Below are 27,322 nucleotides of genomic sequence, written 5' to 3' on the forward strand. Positions count from 1 at the left end.
GACAGGGTTTCTCCACAGATTTTGGTTCCTGTCCTGGAACTAGCTCTTGTAGACCAGGCTGGCCTCGAACTCACAGATATCCGCCTGCCTCTGCCTCCCGAGTGCTGGGATTAAAGGCGTGCGCCACCACCGCCCGGCCTGTGCTTTTATTTTTAATTGTTATATACTGTGTTTGTTGTAAATGTGCCTCTTTTACATAAAACTTAGATTTATTTTTTGTCCAGTTTTGAAACTTCAGGGTTTTAAATTTAACCTTTGATATTCATTGTCTACGTACCAATTACACATCGCTGTGTGTCATACTCCCCAAGTGTTAGAAAATGCAGTAGCGTGCTGTCTCTTGGTTTGCTGGGTTCACTCATCCTGCTATGTTCAGCTGGCAAGTCATGTGGGGGTTGAGCACGTGGTGTTTGGGGACTTGACTGAGGTGACTGTAACAGCTGGGGTGTCTGCAGCTCCTGGCGCTGTGGTTTCTTCCTTCAAGGATGTGGTCTTTGTCTTCTCCAGAGTGCGATGAGATGTGAGGCTTGGTGCAGACCTCAGCCTGCACATGTCACATCTGTCCTCTTCCTTGGTCATAGGAGTGTCTTAAGATAGTCTGGAGGGTGCTCTCTTCGGCAGCACATATACTAAAATTGGAACAATACAGAGTAGATTAGCATGGCCCCTGCGCAAGGATGACACGCAAATTCGTGAAGCGTTCCATATTAAAAAAAAAAAAAAAGATAGTCTGGAGGCACTGGTGAGAAATAGGTTCTCTTTCCTGACTGTAAGTTATAAGAAACTATAAGTTACTGTGGACTTGTTTTTTTCTCTCCAACAGTAGAAAACTGTATGCTATTTTTTTCCTGCTTTGATATTTTATATTTAGTGTCTCTAATGGCGTTGTGTCTCTTTTCTTGTTTTTGATTTATCTTGTGGTGCTGGGGAAGGAATAAGGGCTACCACCTTGGCCCACTTGTCTGCTTATCTTTTTTTAATGTTGATATTTCCCCTCATTCTGACCTTTATCTACCTTCCCATTGTTGGGATGTGAAGCTTGATTCCTTTTCTGCTTAGCCCAGAAGTTTTAGTATAAAATCTAGTCAGGTCTACTGTTTATGGTTTATAACTGTCCATACCTTGGGCGAAGTTTGTTTTTGTTCCCATCCACTGGCTGCTGTTGTTGGTTCCTAGCTCTTAGTCTGTGAGATGCTGTCTGTGTACCTGACTTTCCTTCAGAGTGGCTCAAGGGAGTCTGTGATTATTCTCTCTGGCATCGCTCAGCGCCTGTCTCAGATCTTTTCTCTCCGTGGTTGTCCTTTCAACAGTGGTACACAGGTGGCAGATTATTCCATTTTTCTTTGTCTTCAGTTGTTTTACTTAATTCAAAGAAGACTAAACAAGCATCCTGGAACACTAAAGAGGGACAGTGGACGCTGAGGGGACCCAAGAGGGTGTAACCAGTGTGAAAGCTGACGCTTTCCTGCAGCCACTAGGGATTCACATGTGAGCTTGAGGCCCTGAGTTCCTACCTGGCCCTGTGACTCACCCCATACTCTGGCTAGCTGCAGCTCTCCTCCTTGCCTTCCTGTGGTAGTCATGTGACTGGCCAAGTGACCCACTTGGATGTGAATGTTTGGACTGGTCTTATCACCTGTTGGAGGTCAAGTGGCTCTTGGTGATGAGATCCAAAGCTCAGTGCTTGTTCCTGTTGGCCCCAGCTGCCCTTTTGTTCTTGCTGTCAAATCTCCCTGCTGGTTGTTCTGAACCCAGACTTAGTGATATTTGCATCATTGGCATTTGGAATGTAGGAAATGTATTGTGAGGAATGTTCCTGTTTAGTAAATCAGCAGAGACCAGTGTCCAGACTCATGCCTTGCTAGTATCATGTACGACTGGCATGTCCCTGAACTGACCAAAAAAATAAGGAAAATACATCAAATGGCAACAGGAAAGTTAGCCTTACTGCATTGGTGTTTATTACTTGAAATGAAAGTAAATTTAAAAGTTGCAGTGTTTTTAGTCTGCAGCTAAAAGCCAAAAACATATGGGTTAGTAATCACAAGTGATCATATTTCTATTCATTGGATAATTTGTTAAGTTATCATGTTTGACTTCTTGTCCCTAAAACATAATGTTTCTGGTCACAGTTCATAAGTCTTGGATCTTGTCTTTCCTCAGGAGAGTTGTGGAGCAGAATGTTAATTCTGATGGTGTGTGTGTGTGACACACAGAGAATGTGCGTGAGAGTGAGAATGTGAGTTAGGAGGATAACCTTAGCTACAGCAGCATCCCAGAACCAAGAAAATCACAGCCTCTTGCAACCTATAACCTATAACCGAGACTGTTAATGTAAGTTCATTGTTAGAACTTTCTTGTCTTTAAGATACTCTTTATTTGAAAATTAGAAAACAACCACTTTTGGGTATATGTCCAAAGGATGCTCAATTGTGCCATAAGGACATGTGCTCAACTATGTTCATAGCAGCTTTGTTTGTCATAGTCAGAACCTGGAAACAGCCTAGATGCCCCTCGACTGAAGAATAGATAAGGAAAATGTGGTATATTTACACAATGGAGTACTACACAGCAGAAAAAAATAACATCTTGAAATTTGCAGGCAAATGGATGGAGCTAGAAAACATTATTTCGAGTGAGGTAACCCAGACACAGAAAGACAATTATCATATGTACTCACTCATAAGTGGTTTTTAAACATAAAGCAAAGTAAACCAGCCAACAAAGCACAATCCCAGAGAACCTAGACACAATGAGAACCCTAAGAGAGACTTACATAGATCTAATGTACATGGGAAGTATAAAAAGACAAGATCTCCTTAGTAAATTGGGAGCATGGAGCCGGGCGATGGTGGCGCACGCCTTTAATCCCAGCACTCGGGAGGCAGAGGCAAGCGGATCTCTGCGAGTTCGAGGCCAGCCTGGTCTACGAGAGCTAGTTCCAGGACAGGCTCCAAAGCTACAGAGAAACCCTGTCTCGAAAAAAAATAAAAATAAAATAAAATAAAATAAAATAAATTGGGAACATGGGGATCATGGGAGAGGGCTGGAGGGGAGGGGAGAGAAAAGAATTCGCAGAGCTCAATAAAATGAATAAAAAAAGAATCTCTTTATTTTTAATATCATTATAAATGTTAAATACCAATACATCTCCTAAACTATGTATAAAAGTCCCCTATTATTCATTGATTCTGAGATATTAATATTTCTACATTTCAGTGTCTGTGAGAAAGGGTATAATTGATGGATTCTTGAATTTTATTAAATGTGGTAAACAAAGCAGTAATTCCACTTTCTCAACACAATATTGTTAGTACAAAATTTGTTAGTTGCAGGTGGGAGGTGGAGGTGGTTGTGCACGCCTTTAATCCCAGCACTTGGGAAGCAGAGGCAGGGAGATCTGAGTTCAGGGCCAGCCTGGTCTACAGAGTGAGTTCCAGGATAGCCAGGGCTATTACACAGAGAAACCCTGTCTTGAAAAACCAAAAGAAAAAAAAAGGAAGAGAAAGAAAAAAAAAATGGTTAGTTGCTTTAGGGTTTTTGTGTAGGGTGGGGGCTGTATTTCTGTGTGGGGGCATAGGTACAGGAGAGAGGAGGATGCTCAGTGTCCTGTTCTACCACTCTCTGTCTTACTACTTGAGCCACGCAGGGGCTAGAAAGCCCTGGTAACCCACAGTCCTTGGGTTTCAGTTGTGCACAGCCACAGCAGCTTCTTATGTGGGTGCTAGAGACTTGCATTCAGTTCCGCACGCTTGCGTAGCAAGTGCTTTTACCCACTCAGCCATCTTCCTAACCATTGTACTATACTCTGCTTTTAAAGACAGTGCTGTTTATCTGTTTAGTGTATGGGCATTTTGCCTTTTGTATGACTATCTACCATGTCCATGCTTGCTGCCTGCAGAGACCAGAAGATCCCCTGGAGTGACAGATGGTTGTGAGCTGCCAAGGGAACTCTGGGAATCGAACCGAGGTCCTCTGCCAGTGCTCTTAACCTTTGAATCATCTCCCCATCCCTATAATATGTCCATTCAACTTATCATAGTCTCCCATCGAATATACACCATTTCTGCACAGGAGAATAATATTTTTCTCCTTTTTTGTTTTGTTTTTGAAGCAAGGTCTCACTTGGTAGCTCAGGTTCTGTCGCCTCAGCTTTCTGATGCTGAGTGTGCAGGTGTGCATTCCTGCGTCTGACCAGGTTAGAGTTTCATAGTGATGCACTTTGAATTCTTCCCTGTCCTGTGCTCTTTACTTTTACAGAGCTGCTGAACCAGTACCCTGTTTGCTTTTGTTTTCAACAGCAGCAGTAGATCTTTTCGAGAGATTTGCATCAAGACTGGAAAATCTTTGCTCACACAGCTGCCCTTTGAGCACTTGACAATGTTATGTATAGATTTTCATTTGATACCCCTTGCCCACCCACCTACAGATCTGCTAAAGATTAATTGTTTTTAAGTTTTGTTGTCTGAAAAAGTAGCTTGTTTCACCTTCTTTTCTGAAAGACATTTTACAATGTTTGGAATTTTGTCTAATTTTCCCTTCATTTTGGTCAAAAATTTAAGTTGTTTTAGTTACCCATGGCTGATAGCAGACTTCACCAATCTGATTTTTGCAGATCTTTTGAGGGAGGCAGGTACCTGAGAAAACAAAGACTGGTCCAAGACATGAATTTGTTCTGAATCTTCTCTGAAGCCTTGCCAGTGGCAGAAACACAGTCTTCCCTGCCTGCCTGCCTGCCTTCCTGTTTTCCTTTGTGAAAACATTTAGGTTAGCTATCCAGAATTTGGACCAAAATATTGAAGCTCTGCCTGTTGTCTTACAATATCATAGACTCATGCTTTCGGTCCTGTTGCTTTCTTAGAAGTCTCTGACTCTATACAACCCCTCATTATGCAAATGAAGAACTTAGACCTGTCTCCATGTGGTCAGAATTCTGTGGTAGAGTCAACCTGCTTCAGGGATTTTACTGCCAGACTAGTCATTATAGTTAATCAGCATTTGTTATTTTTTTTTACAAGTGCAAATATTTTGATTCATTGTAAATAAGAAAGAAGTTTAAATTCATTTGAGAAAAATGAAAATTACAAGAATTTTTATAGAAAATAACTTCAGGTATTCAAAGCTTGTAAGCCAACTGCTTAAAAATCAGCAATTAGGGTAGTGGGAAACAGTAACACTAGTGGGGAGAGGGACAAGAACGAGAGAGGGCCTGAGGCAAGACGATGAAACATGAGCTGGAGCCTTCAAAAGCATTTCTAGGAACAGGAGTTCATAGTGAGGGACAGACACAAATCTGACCAGGAATGAGACCCTGGATACAGCAGACTCAGAGTTGGAATAAATGAAAACCACAAAACTACAGCCCAGACCCCAGATCTTCAATAGCTTAATCCAGATGTCACCACCACTCACCCTCATTCAGAAAGAAGTGTGGGAAACACTGGTCAGAGCTGTAGACTGTCACCCTGGAAAGCCAGTGTCAGGAAAACATTATTTTGTTCACATAACATACCTGTTGGCATGAAAAAGTTGTGTGTCACAGGGTTTATATGAGGTGTGCTTTCACATGGTCATCATATCGCAAACTTGTTGAGTAGCTCCTGAAATGATTGGCTTCACAGCCTCCTGGTGTTCCGAGATGGGGTGGTGGTACCCAGTGTTTGTCAGGCTTCCCTGTTTTGCTCCTGAAATGATTGGCTTCACAGCCTCCTGGTGTTCCGAGATGGGGTGGTGGTACCCAGTGTTTGTCAGGCTTCCCTGTTTTGCTCCTGACCACACTGGTGGTTCTCTCAGTTACAAACACTGTGATTTCTGGGAGGATTCATCAAAGAATCCCTTGTTTTATACCACAGCGAGAACGTGTAGGACAGACAGGATAAGCTACCAGCATGGACATGCTCCGGCAGTGTCCTCCCTGTCTCTCTGCCTTGACTGCTCTGTATCATGAGGAGGCGCTTCTCACCCACACCTCTATAGTCACTGCTCTGGCCTTGGTGCAGGATATAGTGAGATGTCATAAACTGAGCAGTCTCCAACTTTGCCTACCCCCAGCCTAAACACTGGGTGAGCTCAAGGCGAATCTGGATAACTTAGCAAGGCTGTCTCAAAGTAAGAAAGGGTTGGAGATGTAGCTCAGTGGCTTGGCATGTGCAAGGCCTGCCAACCCCCAACAGAAAAAGGATCAAAGCTGGACTGGGATATAGTTCTGTGGTGGGTAACTGCCTAACATGCCAAGACCTCCATGCCCAGCATCACAAATAAAAGGGAGGAAAGGGAGAGAAGAAAGGGAAAAGGGAACGGGGTGGAGACTGAATCCTCACAAAGACTTACATTAGGAATGTCAAGAAAGGCTTCCCACAAACAGAGTACTTCTAGTCTGATGAACTGATGTTTGACAGTTTTCTAAACTGGAAAAGAAACAGTGACACTAACATCAGTTACAGCAAATAGAGGTGCGCACAGATACACAGTAGGTGGAAGGGTGCGCGCGTGCTGTGAGCGTCACCGTTGACTGAGAAATAGTGAAGAGACTCCCAAGAAGGTCTGTGTAAAAGACCTTCGTTCAGTAGGGCGTAATGGAAACTGTGATGTTGCAGCAGACCCCCCAGCCCTCCTCCTAGGAGATGTGGGAGCCGCACTCTGAGCACCAGCCGAGGCTTCATCAGACCAATTGTGCTCACAGGAAATGTACTGTCGGTCGACTGTTCTTCACTGCGTGCGGCTGACTTCAGGTTGATGTCACACTCAGGAGAAGCAGTACTATATCAGATGACTCCCTTAGCCTCCCAGAAGGCACACCCCCACCTCTGCTGAAAACTCAGCTCACAGACAGGTGATGTCAAGGCCCTCCACAGTGAAGCTGTCATCCATTTTTACAGCCAGGAAAGAAAGCACAGAGGGAGCCTTTGCTTCATGTTGCTTCTGTTATGGAGATACTCCTTCTGTTACAGAGATACTCCTTCTGTTGACCACTTCTTATAATTGGTAAACACCATGATGGATGGAAACCATTGTCTTTTTTTTCTTTTTTTCCTTTTTGGTTTTTTGAGACAGGGTTTCTCTGTGGAACCCTGGCTGTCCTTGAATTCCTTCTGTAGACTAGTTTGGCATTGAATGCACAGAGATCTGCCTGCCTCTGCCTCTACAGTCTTGGCAGTAAAGGTGTGTACTGCCAGGCTATGCCTTTTTTTCTTATTGTAAGTTGGAGGAAATAGTTTTCATTATGCCATCTTTGTCAAGAGTGTCACCTAAGCCAAGAGAGTCAAAGTGACAGTGTGTACAAGATGTCAGGATGTGAGTCCAAGCCCTATATTAAAGATTGTGTGTTACTGGGGAAGGATAGTTAGCCTCCCCTGAGCATTGCCTGCGTTTCACTCTACATGTGAAATGGCTGTGAGTCAGCAGATCCTGTGGCTGTAGGGAGATTCTGCTGGTAATGTTGATGGGGCCTTCTCTGGCATCACGGCAAGGTGGAGAAGTGACAGAAGCAGTGCAGAGATTGGTCCAGGAATAGTCTACCATGTTCTTTTATCCTGTGCGTTAATATGTGTCCTGAGTTAACACTACTCCAACCCTGTTAGTCAGTGCTGAAGAGTGCTGTGCTATTTTCCAGGCCTGTTTCTGCCAAATCCTTCAAAAGATGTTATAGAAGAGATGATACTAACCATTTAAGGCCAAGTGTTTTTTTTTTTTTTTTTTTTTTGGTTTTTCGAGACAGGGTTTCTCTGTGGCTTTGGAGCCTGTCCTGGCACTAGCTCTGTAGACCAGGCTGGTCTCGAACTCACAGAGATCCGCCTGCCTCTGCCTCCCGAGTGCTGGGATTAAAGGCGTGCGCCACCATCGCCCGGCGCCAAGTGGTTGTTTTGGGAGTAAGAGGGATCTTTTTTTTATCATGAGAAATTTTAATTTTTTTCTTTTCCTTCCTTTTCTTCTCCCCCCACCCCCACCCCACAGGGTCTCACCATGTAGCCTTGGCTAGCATGGAACTTGATATGAAAACCAGGCTGGTATTGAACTTACAAAGATCCACTTGCTATTGCCTCCTAAGTGCTAGGAGTAAAAACTTGCCCTGCCACACCCTATGGTTATAGAGGACTGCAATAAAGTCGTCCCACTCTAGCTGAGAATTGAGTATAATAAAGGGTTCTTTAGGAGTAGACTCAAGGATCAACAGTCCTCTGCACGAGTGGGGAACAGGAACGGAATCCAGCAGCTGAGAGAGACCACACATTTCTACATCTGTTTTTATAGTACCCCAAGACCATGCCCAAAGTGGTCCAGCATCTCGAAGGCCATTGACAGGAGTATCACAGCATATGGTGATATTTTGTTTGTGTTTTAACAAATAAAGTTTGCCTGAAGATCAGAATGCAGAGTTAAGCCACTAGAGGCCAGGCAGTGGTAGCACACACCTTTAATCTCAGGACTCAGGAGGCAGGGGCAGAGGGATCTCCGTTAGTTCAAGGCCACACTGGGCAACTTAAAATTGATCCAGTCCAAAAGAGAAACAGAGCCCACACAAAGGAGATCCCAGCACTTAGGAGTCACATCCCCTTAATCCCAGCACTAGGGAGGTGGAGAGAGGAGTGATATGGCTGGGCGGAGAGAGGAATATAAGGCGGGAGGAGACAAGAGCTCAGTGAGTCCGAGGCAGCAGTCTGAAGCAGGCAGTCTGAGGACAGCATCGCCCCTATGGTCTGTGCTCTGATAGAGGTAAGAACTCTAGTGGCTGCTGCAATTCTTCTCTGATCCTTCAGCTTTCACCCCGATAGCTGACTCTGAGTTTTTATTAAGAACAATTAGAATTCATGCTACAACACCCAGCCTAGAAACGTCAAACTTAGAATGTAGAGCTGATAGCCAACCAAATAGATTCAATAGTTTTTAGTTTGCTCAGTTCTTTTTTTTTTCTGAAATCTTTCAGAGCAAAATTTAGATATAATAAATAGCCTTGTACCCCCAAAATACTTGAGTATGAATCTCTAGAAAATGAAGATATTTCCTAGGTAACTATAACACTATCATCAGACCTGACACAAGTTACCTTTTTAAAATCACATTTCGTGTGTGTGCATGCATGTGCATGCCACACCATGGTGTGTGTGTGGAGGTCAGAGGACAACTTACAAGAGTCAGTTCTCTCCACCTTGTGGGTCCTGGGGGATCAAACTCATGCTGGGTTTAACAAGAAGCACTTCTACTGGCTAGGCCATCTCGGCAGCTCCTCTCTTTTTTTAAACAGGCAGGTTTTGGTTGGAATTCCTGGTAACGTGAATGAGCAACCCTTCATTGTTTAGTTCCTCATTACCTTTAAAGGATAAGACAGGCATTGTAGGAAGGGAAAAACTCAGGCAGTCCATGGCATGTTTCCAATTGAAGGAACATTGGAATCATCAGAAGGAAATAATCCCGGTGTTTCCATTCATCTTTATTTACTCTTGGCAGCCCTCTGGTCCTCAGGTGGGAGGAGGAAGACTTGGTAGAAGTTTTTAGAAAAACTGTCTTGCAGAAGGTTGAGGCCTACAGCTCTTTTTCCAGACCCCTGTTTTGTACATGCATATTGCAGAAGTCTGCAGAAGAAAGGTTTACTTAGAGTTAATTTCAGGAGGCTGATCTGTTTGGTGGACAGACTGGAGTACATTTTCTCTGATATCAGGCTGACACCACTCTGAAGCTGGCTATTTTGAGAAATATTCTTTTTGTTAGAGTAGATGTTTGTGGTAAGAGTAATAACTTTGAAGAGACAAAAAAGTGTATGCTTGCTTATGCTTCATCTTTCTGGGTGTTGGGCATTGCTGGTTTTCTCCAATATGAATTCCTGACTTCCTTTATATCTTATCTTTGAATGCTGTATGTGTCGGGCATGTCTTCTGCTTTTGCTGAGTAGTGTGAACTGGGACCTGAGACAGGTCTGGCCAGTGAGAGTTAAGGAGATGTCCTATAGGACCTTCTGGAAGTTAAGGAGATGTCCTATAGGACCTTCTGGAAGTTAAGGAGATGTCCTGTAGGACCTTCTGGAAGTTAAGGAGATGTCCTATAGCACCTTCTGGAAGTTAAGGAGATGTCCTATAGGACCTTCTGGAAGGAAGCTTGAGGGTCCTGGGGTGAAAAGGCACGTAGCCTTAGCTCTATGGGGTAGAAGCCAGTTTCGTGATGAAGCTGGCACTCTGTAAAGCAGAAGGTGGTGGAGACCCTAGGGACCCGTGGAGCTCCTCGTCTGACCCAGTGCATACTGCACAACTTGTAAATCTGAGTTGTTTGTGCTTGATGTTGAACATCTGGATGTGTGTTCATGTTGTTTACTGGATACACATGGTTTTCTGGGGCATTATTTCTTTTAAAAAGATTTTATTTGTGTGTGTGTTCATCTGTCCAATGATTCTAGAAGGGGCATATAACCTATTGTATTCAGAGTCATGGAGACTTGTGAACTGCCTCTTGTGGGTACTGGGATCATCAAACTCTGAGCCTCTTGATGGAGCAGCAAGTGCTCTTAACTACGGAGCCATCTTTCCAGCCCCATTATGTCTTCAGTATCTCTTCTCTAGGGAAAAATCATTTAATCTCTCTTGGCTGCAGTTATAAAATAGAGATAATAATGGCTGTCTTCATGGTATCTGAGGGGTTCAGTTGTTTCACAACCCTGTCTAGTAGCTCTCTCCTTCGTAATACTGTGGCTTAGAAGATTGCCTGAGAACATTGCTAAGGTGTCATTCAGTTTCGGTTTAGAGCTAGTAGAGGAAGAAGGAAATTAGTAATACTACGTCTTCTCTGCTTTTCACCTTTCTTCCATGCTTTCTTCCCTCCCTAGAGGCCATGCTCTTTCTGGACACTGCATTTATTGTTCTGGTTATTTTATGACGTGTTTAAATGCCTTTGATGTTAGGGTTTTTTTTCTCTTTTTAAGTTATTTTTACTTTATATGAACTGGGTTTTCTCTGTTTATATGTCTATGTGAGGGTGTTGGATTTCCTGAAACTGGAGTTACAGAGAGTTGTTAGCTGCCATATGGGTACTGGGAATTGAACCCAGGTCCTCTGGAAGAGCAGCCAGTGCTCTTAACTGCTGAGCCATCTGTCCAGTCCCATGATGATTAGTTTTAATTGTCGACTTGACATAATCTAGAATCACCTGGGAAAGAAGTCTAGGTGATGAATTTTCTAGATTAGGTTGGTTTGTGGCTATGGCCATGTGACATTTTTCTCTATTGGGCTGAGGTGGGAAAGGCCTACTGTGAATGTGGGCAGCCCCATTTTCTGGGCCGGTCCTAGTGAATGAAGAGAGCAGGCTGGGCACTGCTGTGGTTCACACACTCATTGCTCTCTTCTCTTGACCACAGATGTGTGTTCAATCTCCCATGGCATCCCTACAGCAATGGACTGGAATGGTGGGCCAAATACACTCTTATTCCCGTAATATGCATTCATCAGGGTATTTTATCATGGTGGCAAGGTACAAAACTAAAACAATACCTAGACAACATATTGCTTATTTTTTTGCTTTTGTGGTCCATAAGGAAATGTGTCTTATATCTCCACTAATGTCCTGAAGTCACCCGCTTGTTGCTCACAGTTTCCTCACTCGCACTTCTGTGTGAGATCCTAGCACATTTACTCATCCTGCTGTGGATGACATTTAACATCTTTGTTTTTAGTCTATAAAATGTGCTGCTTCAACATTATTGTGCTTCTTGCTGCCCTGCTGGAAGCTTTTCTACTGTACATAAAGAAAGCTGCTGGGTGTGGCACGTGCATCCTTGATGCTGCTGATGTACCTGAGTGCTTCCCAGAGTATCTGTGCCCTTTTATGCTTCTCACTTCCTGCTCCCACCCCCACTCCAGCCAATCTAGTGAGAGTGATGCGCATTTTTATGCTATCAGTTAAATATGCATAAGAAAGTCTGTAGTTCTAAAGGCTGTGGTGGGGCTTGAGTGGGAGGTCAGCATCAGTCTGTTTTCCCACTGTTTCTCACTCCCCGCACTGTAACCACTTTGACCTTTCTTGTGTGTCTGGTTCAGTGCATGTTTTATGTGTTACAGATGTAGCACTTTGAGAGTGAAAGGCTAAGAAACTCGGTTGGCCAGTGTCTATAGTGATCAGTACATGAGGGTACAGGGAAGTACCCCACCATATTAACCTCTCATCAGGGCTCTCTATAGGTGGGGAAGGTTGTTAGTAAGACTCTGGGCAGGCTAACCAGCCTTTTGGTGGAGTGAGGTGTATGCAGATGTGGATAGTGTCCTTTAGTTTCTGTTTTCCTCTAGAGAAGCAGGCAGTCTCTGTGGGGTGGGGTGGGAAGGTCAGGGTGCTTCCCACTGCCAGTCCCCAGCCTCATCAGCTTTCCTCTGACGTTGTTGACACCTCCCCCTCTCTCCCCAGTGCCTGAAGACCTGTCATTAGAAGAACGAGAAGAACTTTTGGACATTCGTCGAAGGAAAAAGGAACTTATTGATGACATTGAGGTAAAACAACAGCAAAGTGTCCAGTTTGAGTTTGTGTGAAATACTAAACAGGGTAGCTTCAAGAAAATAGGAGAAATGTGAGAACCATAGAGACAGAAGACAGGAGTTCTCCAGCCTGAGGGACCAAGACTCCATCCCAGACAGCACAAGCTCTGGAACAGAGACCACAATGGTGCGACCCGCATTCCTAGTAGATGACTGTGTGACCCCAGAGTTACAGGTGTTGGAGTAGACAGTGGCAGCAGCCTGATAAACCCGCTGCCCTTTACCCAAGCACTTAGATAGGTGCCTGCCCTTTGGGCAGTCCAGTATCCTTTGAGTGAACAGACAAGCACTTATTGGATGATTCTAGTTGTATACTAAGTGCCTACTTGGTGGTGGTAGGAACAGAATGACAAATTTAAACAAAGATGAATAAAACAGATGGATAAACACTGCCTCCCCTCATTGTGTACTTGACTCAGAGGCCATGGCTGAGGGTGTCCCACAGGATAGGAGATGAATGAAGCCACAGTTTCAGAGCTGGGATGACTGTGGTGCTTCAGAGACAGCTCAGAGGCCTCCTGGGTCCTCAGGAAAGTCAGTCGTGTGGTCATTTTTTTTTTGAGAAGCTTCCTAGTCATTGTCATTGCCAAAGTAAATGTCACCTCATAGGCCACTGACTGTAGAGCAGGCCTTGTCCTAGACAATAGCTCCTTTCTAGGAACTTGTTTAAGTTTGAACTTGTTGGCACACACATAATAGGGTTCTGAATAAAATGTTGTACTTGAGACGTAATTGGTGGCAGCTTTGGCTCAAGGTTAGCTTGCATTCTTGCAACCTAGAGAAGTCCTTTGTCTAAAGGATTGAGAATGGATATCATCTGGACAGTAGTGATCATACTGCTCAATAATATAAACTCTTCCCTGAACACTGGCCACTTCATCCTGTCTCCAAGGATGCTGCCTGAGGCTCAGGGAGGTAGGGAATCCAGCCGGTGGAGAGTAAACAGTTTCTGTCCCTTTGCTTCTGATGTGTCTGAGTTGGGCCTGTCCTTGGGGGCTTCATATCTCTCTCTCTCTCTCTTAAAAAAATCATAGCTAATTATCACTTTAAATATGTGTATGCGTGTGGGTAAATGCACACGAGTGCAGGTGTCACAAAGGAGTGGGATTCCCTGCAGTTGGACTAAAAGGGGGTTGTAAGCCACCTGACTGACGTATGTGCTGGGAATTGAACTTAGGTTGTCTGGAAGAGTAGTATATGCTCTTAACTTCCGAGCCATTTCTCTAGCCCCATGGGATTTTATCTTTCATCTCTTATGAAGTGACAGTCAAGACTATTGATTGGCAAACCTGTTGTCAACCTAGACATATCTGGGGTTCAGCTTCCTCTGAGAATGAGGCTGTCCGTACCTCCATTTTTGTGACTGCAGTGGAGTGAGCTGAGGACCCACTATATGCTTCTACATGCTTCTGTAGTTTACTTCCTTCTTGATTATTTCCATAAAGTACTTCAGAACCTGCCTAGTGGACCCCCTTGATGTGTCTAATGACAGGCGGACATTTGTTTTTGTGTGTGCATGTGTGTGCATGCGTACATGTGCACATTGTGCTGCTCTGACATTTAGTCTACCTCACTGATACAGGTGTTGAGTTTTGGCCTTGTGATGCTCATGTGAGTCTCTGAACCTTTGAATGTATGATAGTTAAGATACCCTGTGACCCAGTTTCTTTTTTCTTTTTTTGACAGAGGCTGAAATATGAAATTGCAGAAGTGATGACAGAGATCGATAACTTAACATCAGTGGAGGAGAGGTAAAGTGTTCACGACTGTACTTTCAGGTTTCTTACCCTTTTGATTCCTGCCTCTTCCCTCTAGCTGAGCTCACCAATAGCTGTAAGGGCGGGGCTGGAAAGTGGGAGACTTTGGAATTATTCATTCCTCCTCCCTGCCTCCTATGTCCTCACCAACTTTATAGGGTTGGGACTCTGGATTAATCTTTCTGTGTCATGAGGGGCTGTATTTTTAATTTTTTTTTTAGAAAGGCACTGCTTCCCACCATTACCGTTTCTGAAGAAGAGTTCCTGAGGGCGGTGGGCTGTGCTGGACCCCGTTGTCTCTGTGTCTCAGGTTGACCTTAGATGGAAAAGGCACAGGAGGGTGTGATTCTGCTGCACTCTGTGGAAGTGCTCACTAATGTTTTTTTTTTTAATTGTTTAAAACCAATAGTAAAACTACTCAGAGGAACAAGCAAATAGCCATGGGAAGAAAGAAATTCAACATGGACCCCAAAAAGGTGAGAGAACTGTTACAGCCTTGCGGTGTGCAAATGAGTGGCTGGCTGGCTTTAGTGGCTGACTCCCCTGGAACCTGAAAAGATGGAGTTGGTATTTCATTTCATCACAAGCAGGGTAAAGCAGGTGCTTCTAGATGAACTGTTACCTGGACCTAATGGTCTTTCTCACAGTGTGGGGTTCTGAGTGCAGGTGCAATCAATGGGAGCCCCTGAGCTCAATTTGTGGGGAGATCAAGTCCAGATACTCTCCCTAGTCAGCCCTGTGGTGTCTGCCCACCACATTCAAGGGAGTCAGGGTTTAGTCAGACTGTGGTGAATTGCTTAATAGATTTCACTTTGTGTCCCTTTTGACCTGAAATGTATCGTTATGCTAATTGCTGGTTCTATTCAATTATTTATAATTAAGTTGCTCAATAAAGACAAAAAACTCATTTAATCTGCACATAGCATTTTGCTGAGGAAAAAGTACCAAAATCATTTGGTTGTAGATGTGGTTGTGATACTTGGCTTAGTCAGCTGAGCTGTTGGCAACAAAATACCACAGACTGAAAACCAGGCTGGGTGGTGCATGGCTGTAACCCCAGCACTAGAAGGTAAAAACAGGAGGGCAAGAGGACCTACAAAGCCAGCTGCAGGCCCGTCTGGGACGCATAAGAACTGGCATGTATAAATAAATGGAATAAAGCCCCCAGATTGGGGGCTTAAACAGCAGACATTACTTCTCGCAGTTGTGGGGGCTGCAGTCTCACATCGTGGTAGCTCGCATGCTTGTGTTCTAGTGCAGAGAGCCACTTCTTACCGATCCTCCATGTGGCGCTGTGTGGAGCAAGTTTCTCTTTTCATGAAGCCACAGTCCCCCACTCCAGGGACCCCAGATGAGCATGTATCACCTTAATCACCCTCACCATCTCTACCTCCACAGGCTGTTGTAGGTTCAGGCCTCAAACCTACACAATGTGTGAGTTTTGAGACACACACACATTGAGTCTAAGGACACACCAGATAATCTCACTTTGCAGCTCAGAATCCGGTGTACTCCCTATGTCTTGCTGCACGTCACCCTGTGAAAGCACAAAGAAATCCTTAGAGTGAGCCTCTTTGGGTTAGGAGGCGCTGTCAGCCTCTAGTGATGACAGCTTAAAGAACTTTGGCTTGCTCCTTGTGTTGGAGTCTAGAAGTAGCACTGGGGTTTATAAATAAATCAGGAAAGGTTTGATTAGATCAAGGAAGTCTGGAACTGCGTTACCAGAGATTGCTGTGTCAGTAACAGTAGCCAAACAGTGTCTTCTAAGTGTGAGGGGGAAATGATTGAAAACTGAGAACTCTGTCCAGACTCTCACTAATGAACAAAAGCAGTGATATTTTTAGATATGCAAGGACTCATAAAGTTAGTCACTAAGACCTCTTGTGATTGTCTGTTGACTAACTGAGTAAATATATCTGAAACAAAGAGATACGTCCATGGGATACAGAAAGTACACAGAGTCAGGTGTGTGGTGGCTCAAGTTTGTAATTCTGGCACTGGGGAGTCTGGGGCAGGAGGGTCATACAGTTCAGTTTCAGCCTGGATCACAGATGGTGACAGTGCCTCTTAAAATGGTCACACACAGAAAGATATACAAAGAAGCCAGCAAAACCTAAGTCTAAACAAGAAGAGAGTTATATGAAAAATGTATTTTAGGAATTCCAAATTAGCTCAGAATGTTTTATAATATAGCAAAGGAGAAGAGGAGAGAAAGATATAGAGATAGCTGAGGTTCCTAGGCATTGATAGGTACGTATAAGTTTAAATGATTGTCAAGATTTGGGGTTGGCATTAAAAATGGGGATGAAATAAGGTTTGTAAATTACTAGGAGAGGTTAAGAAGGCATGGTTATGACAGGTATGGTGGCCTGGGCTGCATAAAAGGACCTTTTTTACAAACCCCTCCCCTCAGAAAGATCCCAGAAGTTTCCATGATAAGAGACAAGAGGAGTAAGTTCTAAGAAATCATTGCTCACCATGAACTTGACTTGGCTAAATTACTTAGGTTAAAAATAAACACCAGCAGGGGCTAGGGAGGTAGTTCATTGGATAAGAACACTTGCAGGTTGGAAACTCAGCACCCACATGGTGGCACACATCCATTCTGGTTCCTGTTCAGAGGATTTGATGCCTTTTCTGGCCTCTGCAGGTGCTGCATGTACATGGTGCACAAACATTCATGGAGGCAAAGCACTTACACACATAAAATAAATCAGCTGGGCCGTGGCGGTGCACACCTTTAATCCCAGCACTCAGGAGGCAGAGGCAAGTGGATCTTTGTGAGTTCGAGGCCAACATGGTCCACAAAGTGAGTTCCAGGCCAGCCAGGGCTACACAGTGAAACCCTTTTTCAAAAATAAATTAACAAATAAATAAACTGAATTTTACTGAGACATTTGGTTTCCTTTATAAGTAATTGTCTAATGTGTAGTACCGTTTACCTTCTGTAACAGATTACCACAACTAGATGGCTTAAGACTCAGAAATAGCCAGGTGGTGACAGCACATCTCTTTAATCCCAGCTCTTGGGAGGCAGAGGAAGGTGGATCTCTGTGAGTTCAAGGCCAGCCTGGCCTACAAGAGCTAGTTACAGGGCAGGCTCCAAAGCTACAGAGAAACAGAAACCCTGTCTCGAAAAACAAACAAACAAACAAAAAGACTCAGAAATAATTAATCCTCCTACAGGAAACAAGGAGTCCAAGATGAACGCCCTTAAATATGGAGAGGGAGTCTGTTCAGGCCTCTCTCCTAGCTGCCAGTGATTGCCAGCAGGTGCTCCTTAGCTGTGAACACACCCTCCAGTCTCTATCATGACCTTCTCTTCTGTGTACTTTCTCTCACTGTAATCCAGTCTGGCCTAGAACTCGAGGGCGTCCTGCCTTAGCCTCTGAAGTGCTGGAACTGCAGGCATGTGCCACCCATCACACCTGGTGTAGCTGTTCTTTGTTTCTTTGTTTTTTACTTCAAGACAGTTTCTCTGTGTGTAACAGCTCTGACTGGCCTAGAACTTACTTTGTAGTCCAGGATGGCCTCAAACTCACAGAGATCCACCTAACTCTGCCTCCTGAGTGCTGGGATTAAAGGTGTGCACTGCCAGATTGGGCTTAACTGCTCCTTTTTAAGAATACTCATCACCACACTCAAAGTGTGCCTGCTCCTGTGTCCTTGGCTTGCCTGTGTCTCCCACCCCCTGCCCCGCCCCATGGAGCTCTTTCTTTCTTGGTCTCAGGCTTTCAACTCCTCTCTGCTTACAATCTGTTTTAGACTCTTCATCGCTGTGGCAGATCCCTGATGAGTTTAAAGGAGGAAAGATTAGTTTGGGCCCATGGTTTTAGAGTTTGTCATGGTCGTATCGATGCATGGCTTTGGGCCTGAGGTGAGGCAGAACATCGGTCGTGGAGTAGAACGCATGGCAATGGCCCTCTGTTCATGTAGACAGAAGACAGAGAAAAGCAGGGTGGGGCCAGATAGACCTTTCAAATGCACACCCCATCAGCCCATTTCCTCGTACCAGACCCTATCTTCCACAGCTCTTCTACCTTTAATCCGCCAACCTGGAAGACTCTTACATTACTGAAGTCAGAGCCCTCAAAATCTAGTCTATTCCAGTCTAATCATGTCTGGAAACATTGTCACAGAGTGCCCAGAGATGTCCGTCACTGATCTAGGTGTCTCAGTCCAGTCAGGTTGACAAGATTAGCCATCATAGGTTTGCCTGAACTCACTAGTGGCTTCCCTGTTTCCCATGACCAGAGCTTGTGTCTCTTGCAGAGAAAACCCTTCCTTACTGGGGGCCTCTCCGTGTCTCGTGTGTGTCTTGTAAGCCAGAAGTGACCTTGTCCTATTTGACTTTCTCACATCCTTGATGGTCTACACACTCCAAAATCAGTTGTATTGATTAGTTGTCTCACTGTTGTGATACAACCTAACAAATGTGACCTTAGGGAGGGAGGGTAGGAGTGCAGGCCATCGTGGTGGGAAGGCATGCTAGCTCTAGTGTGAGGCGGAGCCGTGAGTGCTGGGACTCAGCTAGCTCACTCCTTTTTATTCAGTCCAAGCATCCAGCCCACGGAAGGGGTGCCACCCACTTCAAGGTGGGGTCTTTTGCTCTCAGTTAAAACTCCCTTATAGCCCCCTCACAGCCATGGCTTTTCTCCTGGGTCATTCTAAGTGCGGTCAGGTTGACAGTCAGGATCAGCTGTTACAGAGACCTAGTTCTTTGGGAAGGTGGAGGCTCAGGGCAGGTCCTAAACATCTAGACAGTGTGTTCCACAAGCTCGCTCTGACCTGGCCGAGGCCTGAGTTTCAGGGTCTGGCACACTCAGCCTTGAGAGCACAGACTCAGAAGCCCCAGGTTGGGGGATAGGGGAGCCAGGTGACAAAGATGCACTGGGAATATCTGCGTCTGCCTAGGGGGCATTGAGCTCTTTGAGGGAAAATGGCCACAAACTCAGTCCCTGGGGTATCGTAGTCACAGTCAAAGTGTCCTGGACCAGACCCACCTCAGGCTCTGCTTCCATGAGGCTTTGTTCCAGAATCCTGGGTTCTTTCAGATGCCCTCCTCCTTGCCCTTGGCAGATTTCAGGGTAGCAAAACTTAACGATTTATGCTCATTGTTAGTCTTTTGAATTCTAATAATCCTAGCAGGGTTCTATAATGCTGAAGTATTGACCTTTGACCCTGAGGTGTTAGTAAACTTCTGCCTACCCTCCTATGATTGCCTTTCCCTTACCGACCCCAAGGGTATCCCTGTGCTGTGTCCTGCTGGCTGCTGGCTGCTGGCTCACCATCTCTACTTGCTCCTACTTCTTCCTATCTGGATGGTTGGTGAACAAGTCACAGTGCGAGCACAGAACAGCAGTGCTACTGGCTCTTATCCCATGCTCCAGGACAGATGTACATGCGTGTGTATGTGTGCGTGTGGCTTTCACAGTAGCACCCAAGTGGATAATGCTCTTTTCCATTCCCACCAGAAATACGTAAGAGTTAACTTTAGGACTGTCAGACTTAAATGACATGTTACATGGCCCACAAATTTTAAATGTAAGACTTGAATCATCTTGACAAATTAAGAAACAAAACCCTCAACCCAGAACAAAATGTGCTAGCAGAACATTGTAGGCTACCTTTCTGGGGCCACTGTGTCTCAAATCCATTCCCCCAGGTATCCCACACTATTACCAAAATTAGGTTTGCTTTTTTAAAACTGCGCGCGAGCAGAATGAAAATATACCTGTCTGGGACTGGGGAGATAGTTCAGTGCATATTGTGCTTGCTGTGCAAGTCTGAGAACCAGAGATTGGATCCCCAAGCCCATATAAAACCTGCATAGATGTAGTGTCTACTTGTGGTGCCCACACTTGGGAGGCAGAGTCAAGAAAACCATGGTTCAAGGTAGCTAAATAGATTAGCCACAATTAGTAGCTCTAGGTTTAGTGGGAGACCCTGCCTCAGTCAGTTAAAAGTGGAGCGCAATCAAGAAGACATGGCATCAACTTAGGGCCTTCTGGCATGAGCACCTACATGTGTACATCCGCATGTATGTGCCATGCTCCCAATAATTGCATATATTTACACACATGTACCTTTGTGTTGCCTTTTGCTTTGTACCAGGTTTGTAAAGCCTCACGTTCGTTTTGTTCTTTCCATCTAGTTGCAGTCTTCCATCTTCTATCTTTATCTTTGCTCTTACTGGTCGTCTGCTGCTGCCTGAAGTTTTTGAAAATGCTAAATAAGGCTGCCAGATGGACTGTGGGTGTATGAGGAAGCCAAAGCAGGCTTAGGCCTGGAGTTTCAGCTTGAAAAGTCTCTCTGAATTTGTAGAAATGCCTCTTGGCACATAGATAGCAGAATTCCCTGTGTTCTAACCTGGTGTAAGGTAGTTGTGCACGTCTTGCTGTTGTAGCAGGTCCTGGGAGTTCCCGTGAGATGGTGCAGTGCAGCTGACTCAGGCCTGGGCCAACCTCTTCTCTTGACACTAGCAGCTACACTTCGTAGGTTCTTAAAGTGGGGTGTACTCAGCTGGTGTGAGCTTGGTGATAGTGTGCCAGTTAGCATGTGCTCAGCTAGTGTGAGCTCGGTGGTAGTGTGCCGGTTAGCATGTATGTGCTCAGCTGGTGTGAGCTCGGTGGTAGTGTGCCGGTTAGCATGTATGTGCTCAGCTGGTGTGAGCTCGGTGGTAGTGTGCCAGTTAACATGCTTTTGACCCAAGGAACAGAACACCCAGCCCCCCCTCACAGCTGGTTACACAGTGGAGTTGTATTTTATTGAATAGCTGCTATGGCAGTAAGTGGCTCCCAAGTGACAGGAGCAAGGTGCTTACCTCGGTCTTTCCCTCACACGAGAGATGCTGTGGTTCTGGCTATTACGTGGAGTTCAACACAGGAAGAAAGAGGAAGGGCAGTGAAAGTCATTCCTACAGGTTTCCTCTTATGGCTGCTTGCCCAGACCTGTGTGACAGGTCATTTGGACGTAAGGGGAGCCTGTAAAGCAATTGGGGTAAGGTGGCGGAATAAAAGGGTTGGTTGGGGCAGGGTAGCAAGATCAGATACAAGCAGTTGTCACACAAACCTGACAACCTGAGTCCAATCCCCAATTGTCCAGGTGGGAGGAGAAAACTGATTCCTGAAGATTGTCCTCTGACCTCCACATACGCATGTAACATGTAACACATGTATGTCACTCATACATGAAACACACAATCATAATGAATAAGGAGATCTGGCCAGATGGCTCATCAGGTAAACACACCACCATACCTAAAGACCTGAGTTCCATCCTTAGGACCCCATGGTGGGAGGAGAGACCCAACTCATTGCAGGCTGTCCTCTGGTTGTGATCAGTACATGGGCTCACGCACATAAATAATTTAAATTTTTAGTAAGTTAAAAATATTTCTTTTTTAAAAGGTGGGAACCTGGAGAGAAGACTCAACTGTTCTTCCAGAGGACTAGGTTTAATTCCCAGCACCACCTGGTGGCTCATTACCTTGTGTAACTCCAGTCCCAGGGGATCTGATGCCCTCTTCTGGCCTCTGCAGGAGCTAGGCATGCATGTAGTATACAGACAGACATGCAAGCAAACACTCACATAAAATAGAAAGAAACAGTTGTCAAGAGAGTTGGTGGTTGGGAATTGGCTTGTCCTGTGGCAGCTTCTGTCCCACAGTGAGGTCCTGTGAGACAGGAAAGACGTGGTTTCCCCAAACTTTACAAATCTGATGTTTTTTTAAAACTTCTATATAACACTTGATGAACATAGCATCTCTTTCTTGAGTGGATGAAACACGTATGACATTTTGGAAGTCAGGCTGTGCAGTCTCCATGGTCTGGCATTTTCCTGTGTCCAGACCTGCCAGATTACTGGGCAAAGCATGTTGCCAACTTTGAGAGGATCATGAGTGGATGTCCTGACCCGTGTGTTCCGTCTCACTTGTTCCTCAGGGCATTCAGTTCCTTATTGAGAACGACCTGCTGCAGAGCTCCCCAGAGGATGTCGCCCAGTTTCTTTACAAAGGCGAGGGCCTGAACAAGACCGTCATTGGAGACTACCTGGGTGAGAGGTAAGCCGAGGATCCTCTTGCCGCTCTGGAGGACAGACGGCAGGACAGTGCTGACCCGGTGTTGTTGGGATCCTCCTGAGGACAGGCCGCTGGGATCTCATCATACCAGAGGCGAAGTGGACCAGAGACCTAAATAGAAGATTAAAGCATCACATACTGAAGAGAAAGCGTAGGAGTGAACTGAACCTTAATGGTCCAGAATTACACACACAACAAAGGAGGGTGACCGAGGGTCAGGTAGGGTATGTCCCATTGGAGCCCTTCTCTCGGTCATCAGTGTCATCCCCCGGCCTGGAAAGCCCCGCCTTCTGCAGGTTGGTCCAGAAACAGCCTAGACTTCTCGGGATTTTCCCTGTCACTTGAGGTGACTTTCCCCACCTCAGCTAAAGGTCCATCTGCTGGTGGTTTTGCTTTGCTTGGCCGTCAGGGGTCCATCCTCCGCAGGGGCGTGTGGGTTAGAAATATTAGGCAGAAGGAACAGAGATACAGAGACACAAAATAGAGTCAGGAGGGCAGTTCAGTGAGTACTGAATTTGCCTGCATTTATTTTCCATATGCTTATATACCCCAATCCAAAAAGGGGTGAGGGGGAGAAGGCAAAAGACTGCTTTAACATGACACAAAGGTCAAACAGGGTAATTACCTCTTCAATACCTGAAACATCAAGTAACTATAGCTAGAGTTAAGTGTTATGTTATTTAGGCAGGACATGCAGCACCTACCCTTTAGGCCAAGCATCTTGTAGGCAGCCACTCCCTGGGTCAAGTCTGTCATATCATTGAAGGAGCAGGAATAGGCCTGAACTCTTTGGCCCCCAGTCAAGGTGGAATGGACCCACTTCTGTGGGCTCCCACACTTGGCTTTGTTGGGTTTTGAGATCAGGTCTTGCTGTGTAGGTTAGGCTGGCCTCACTTAACAGTGATCTTCTCCCTTCTGCCTCTAAGGGCTGGGATTACAAGAGTGAACCACCATTCCCTAAAGGGCGGCCATCTACTTTGCTTAGCTGAGGCGAGGCAGGAGACCAAGGCAGCAAGTGCCAAGAAGGGAGTGCTGTTTAAAGCCCAACATAGCCCATTCAGGACAGTTCTACTCCCAACTTCTTATTATAAATACTTGTTCTACAGTGAAGCATTCCCCGGCTCATTCCAGCAGTTCAGTACTTCCTGATACTAAAACCAGATCTCGACCAACCAGTAAAGCCACAAACAAGCATCTCTTATGACTATAGAAATGATTTTTTAAAATAAGTTTCAAATCAGACAGCAGTGTGTGAAGATTATGTACCAAACAGAGTCACATGTGCCCTACAGTCTCTAATGACCATTTATTTTTGTTCAGTCTCTCATTTATTTGTTGACTACTGGCATTTCTAGCCCAGGCCAGTTAGTTTATAAGTCAGTTAAAGAGCTTTAGTGATGCTTACTGGTAGAATGCTTGCTTATTATGCCCAAGGTTCTGACAGTAAACGTAGCCAGGATACATGCTGAACTATTAGTGGGAACAGGCAAGCTCAGTGAGGTCACAGGAGTCGGGCTCAGTATACCACGGCCAGCTGTTCTGTGCAGTTGTGTCTCAGTGAGCAGACTGAAACTAGCTCAGAATGCCACGGCCAGCTGTTCCGTGCAGTTGTGTCTTTGAGCAGACTGAAAGTAGTTCTAACTGTAGCAGCATTGGGAAGAACTAGGAGTGAGTTTAACAGAAGATGTGCAGATGAAACTAGTGAAAAGATCCAAGCAGATGGCAATCTATCCCATTCTGACGAATTGGGAAGTAGTCTTGCTATGGTCAGTATGCTCCATCTTGATGGGCAGATCTAATACATCAGCAGAATCCCATTTGACTTCTTTGCAAAAGTCAGCAAACTAATAATATGGAAGGTTCTTCAGAAAAAACACTTTATGATTACAAAATAAAATTATACCGATCAAAACATGCAATACTGTCATAAAAGGCGGACGTAGACAATCATAAAGACTGGATAGAAAGGTGGCTCAGCAGGTTGGAGCATTTCAATGTGTTGCTGAAGTCATTCTCAGCACCTACATCTGGCGGCTCACAGCTGCCTGTTACCCCAGCTCCAGGGGGTCTGTTGTCCTCTTCCGACTGTTTGTGTGCCTGAATTCACATGTACACCCCCTGCTGTATATGTGTGTGTTTGTGTGTGTATATGTGTATATATATATGCAAACATAAATAAACATAAATATAAAAATGATCTAGAAGATGATAGAATGGAATTGAGAATCCAGAAATAAACACCTATATTTACTATCAAATGATTTTTAACATGTAATGCAAGACACTTGAGTGGGGAAGGAATGACCCCAACATTGATGACAGATGACGTCTGTGAGAGAAAATATTGGGCTCCTCACTACACAGAGGTTAATATGGGTCCAAGACACAAATGTCAACCATTAAATGCTTAGAACCATGCAAATCATCATGATCCTGTTATTGCAAGGGTTTCTTAGGTCTAGTGCCCAAAGGCAAAACAATTGAAGAAGTGAGGTCAACTGAACACCACAAAAATTTAAACATTTTGCACATTTATTTGTATGTGTGAACATGTGTGGATGCTAAAATGCTAACCTGTGAGAGTTGGTTCTCTGTTCCTACCACATGTTCTAGAATCAAGCTCAGGATTACATCAAGGTTTACATCAAGTGTCTTTACTTGCTGAGTCAACTCAGTAGCCCCAAATTATTATTTTTGCTTCAGACTATACTCTAAAGAAGGAGTGGGGGAGTTAAAGAAAAAAGCTGGGGAGTGGTGGCTCAGGCCTTTGATCCCAGTACTTGGGAGGCAGAGGCAGGTGGATCTCTGTGAGTTAAAGGACAGCCAGGGCTACACAGAGAAACCCTACCTTGAAAACTAAAAACTAAAAGATAAAATAAAATAAAGAGAATAAGCCCCTCTCCTTGGAGAGGAGCATTTGAAATCCTACTTGACATCTGATAAGAACACAGCTAGCAAATATAAAGAAGTCTTGCAGGTTGAACAGTGCCAATCCCAAACCCTGAATGTTGAAGAGATGGGAATCTGCCTTTAACACTGCCTCTGGGCTTCACCACTCCCTGAGGTTCTGGCAGCCAATGTGGTCACAGGCCTTGGCCCCTTAGCTGTGGCCCTAACCTGGCTGCCAAAGCTGCTCCCTCTCCACTGAGTGGCAGAAGAGTGTGCATTGTGGACACACTCCTGGCCCAAGTGTGCCTAATGCTGAGAGTTTACCAGCTTAGTGGATCGTCGGACCAGTGCAGTGTTGCACGATCAGGACAGGCCTTGCATTGCCTCCTGGGAAGGTTTCTTCATGCCCCTTTCTGGGGCCATAGGCTAAGAAGCCATCAAGGACCTTGGAGACAACAGTACCTCATCTTCCCAGTGCTGACCCTAAGCTCCCACCTTTTAACTTGAGACTTCCGCACGAGGGATGGTCCTGGGGGCAGACAGCACTAAGCTCTGGCCACTGCGTACAGCGTGCCTGGTGCTTGTGTGGAGCAGATGTGGTCTTCAGGCCAGGCCTGGTCTATTCCCCAGGTGTGGTGGGTGCCAGTCCTCTGGTAGGGCAGCTGGACCCTGGCATTGTGCTCTAGGGATGTCCTCAGAGCACATGATGAGCAGGTCTGGAGCACGATGTAAGCTAAGGTCCAGTGAAACACACTGATGCATCATTTTTCTTTTTATTGCTATTTAAATAAAAAGTTACTCTTTATTGTATTTTCATGTTTTACTGATTAATGCCAGTAACCCCAGCACTCATGAGGCTGAAGCAGGAACGTTTTAATGAGTTCCCTATGCTATAGTCCCTGGGTTATGTAGTGAGTTCCATTCCAATCTAGGCTACAGAATGAGACCTGATCCCACCAGCCTCCAAAAACAAAGCAAAACAAAAATCCCTAATATGATGTATTATGTCGCCCCCCCCCCCGCCCAGATTTCCTTGGTCTCCTATACTCTGACTTAGGACCTGAGAATGTTGCTTCTCCTTTTCTCACACTCAAAACCCCATTGGGAAGCAGAGACCAGAGCAAAACCTTGCTAAGGGGCCATTTTGAAGGTTCCAGAATATGTATAGGTCCCAGGCCTCACTCGTGTGGAGTGCTTTAGAGCTCACCTGAAGATGAGTTGAGGGTTTGTGGTGGGTTCCTTCCCAGCTCCTGCCCATTAGGAAGTTCTCCTCAGAGAGCCACGCAGGTGTCCTTTTCATTAAGTCTGAAAACTACTGGCCCTGGGCACATGCCTGTAATCCTAGCACTTGGGAGGTGGAGGCAGGAGGATCCTGAGTTCCAGGTTTTCTGCAACTTTGTGAGACTCTGCCTCAAAGAACAAAACAAATAAAAATTCTAAAACAAATTTACAGTGAAGAGTGTGGCTGCTTGTAGTGAACTACCGTCGCCTACAAAGGCCTGCCATTTATATATGCCTTCTCTCCAGGGCAGCTCAGATGCTTTCTCTTCTTTCCTAGGGATGATTTTAATATCAAAGTTCTTCAGGCTTTTGTTGAGCTTCATGAGTTTGCTGATCTCAACCTTGTCCAGGCCTTAAGGTGAGTGGTTGCCTTATGGCATGTATAGACAGATGGGAAGGCTGGGGTGGCAGTAGTCACTCAGAGTGACTCTGATGGACCCCCACCCAGTCCCCAGTAGCTGTAGTTTCGACAGATCAGCCTCTGTGTTCTCTCCTGGGTGGCACTCGGCAGCCCTCGGTGGAAACCAGACTTGTTTGGGGATGGACTGCATGCTTGCCTTGGTGTGGCCACTGTTTTCTGCACCTTCTCTGGTTTTTTGCTGTCCTTCATTCTGGGGTCCCTGCATTTGCTGTTCCCTTACTTGTTCCTGGGGGAAGGGACTTAAGGAAGGTTCTGTCTTGGCTCATGGTTTGAAGGTGCAGTCTGTCATGGTGGGGAAGGTGTAGCGGCTGTCTAAGGTGTAAGTGTAGATGATAAAAGATGTTGACAGGTTTGTAGAAAAGAAGGTGAGGCAATGATAGGTAGGTAG

The 27,322-nt window shown here is 45.2% G+C and overlaps 1 protein-coding gene and 1 non-coding gene across 2 annotated transcripts in view; both read left to right on the plus strand.

Annotated features, from left to right (window-relative positions):
• Cyth3 (cytohesin 3) overlaps positions 1–27,322 on the plus strand; it is a 94,864-nt gene that overhangs the window by 56,310 nt on the left and 11,232 nt on the right. The window contains exons 2-6 of the mRNA XM_005368026.3: positions 12,379–12,461; positions 14,193–14,257; positions 14,673–14,739; positions 22,207–22,325; positions 26,791–26,871. Coding sequence (XP_005368083.1) covers positions 12,379–12,461; positions 14,193–14,257; positions 14,673–14,739; positions 22,207–22,325; positions 26,791–26,871 — 415 coding nt within the window. The remainder of the gene's footprint in view (positions 1–12,378; positions 12,462–14,192; positions 14,258–14,672; positions 14,740–22,206; positions 22,326–26,790; positions 26,872–27,322) is intronic.
• On the plus strand, positions 606–712 carry LOC113458447. Its single transcript, XR_003378829.1, has one exon. It is a non-coding gene; the product is annotated as a U6 spliceosomal RNA (small nuclear RNA).

Source organism: Microtus ochrogaster, unplaced genomic scaffold (assembly GCF_000317375.1).
Source record: "Microtus ochrogaster isolate Prairie Vole_2 unplaced genomic scaffold, MicOch1.0 UNK27, whole genome shotgun sequence".
In the NCBI taxonomy this organism is placed as follows: Eukaryota; Metazoa; Chordata; class Mammalia; order Rodentia; family Cricetidae; genus Microtus; species Microtus ochrogaster.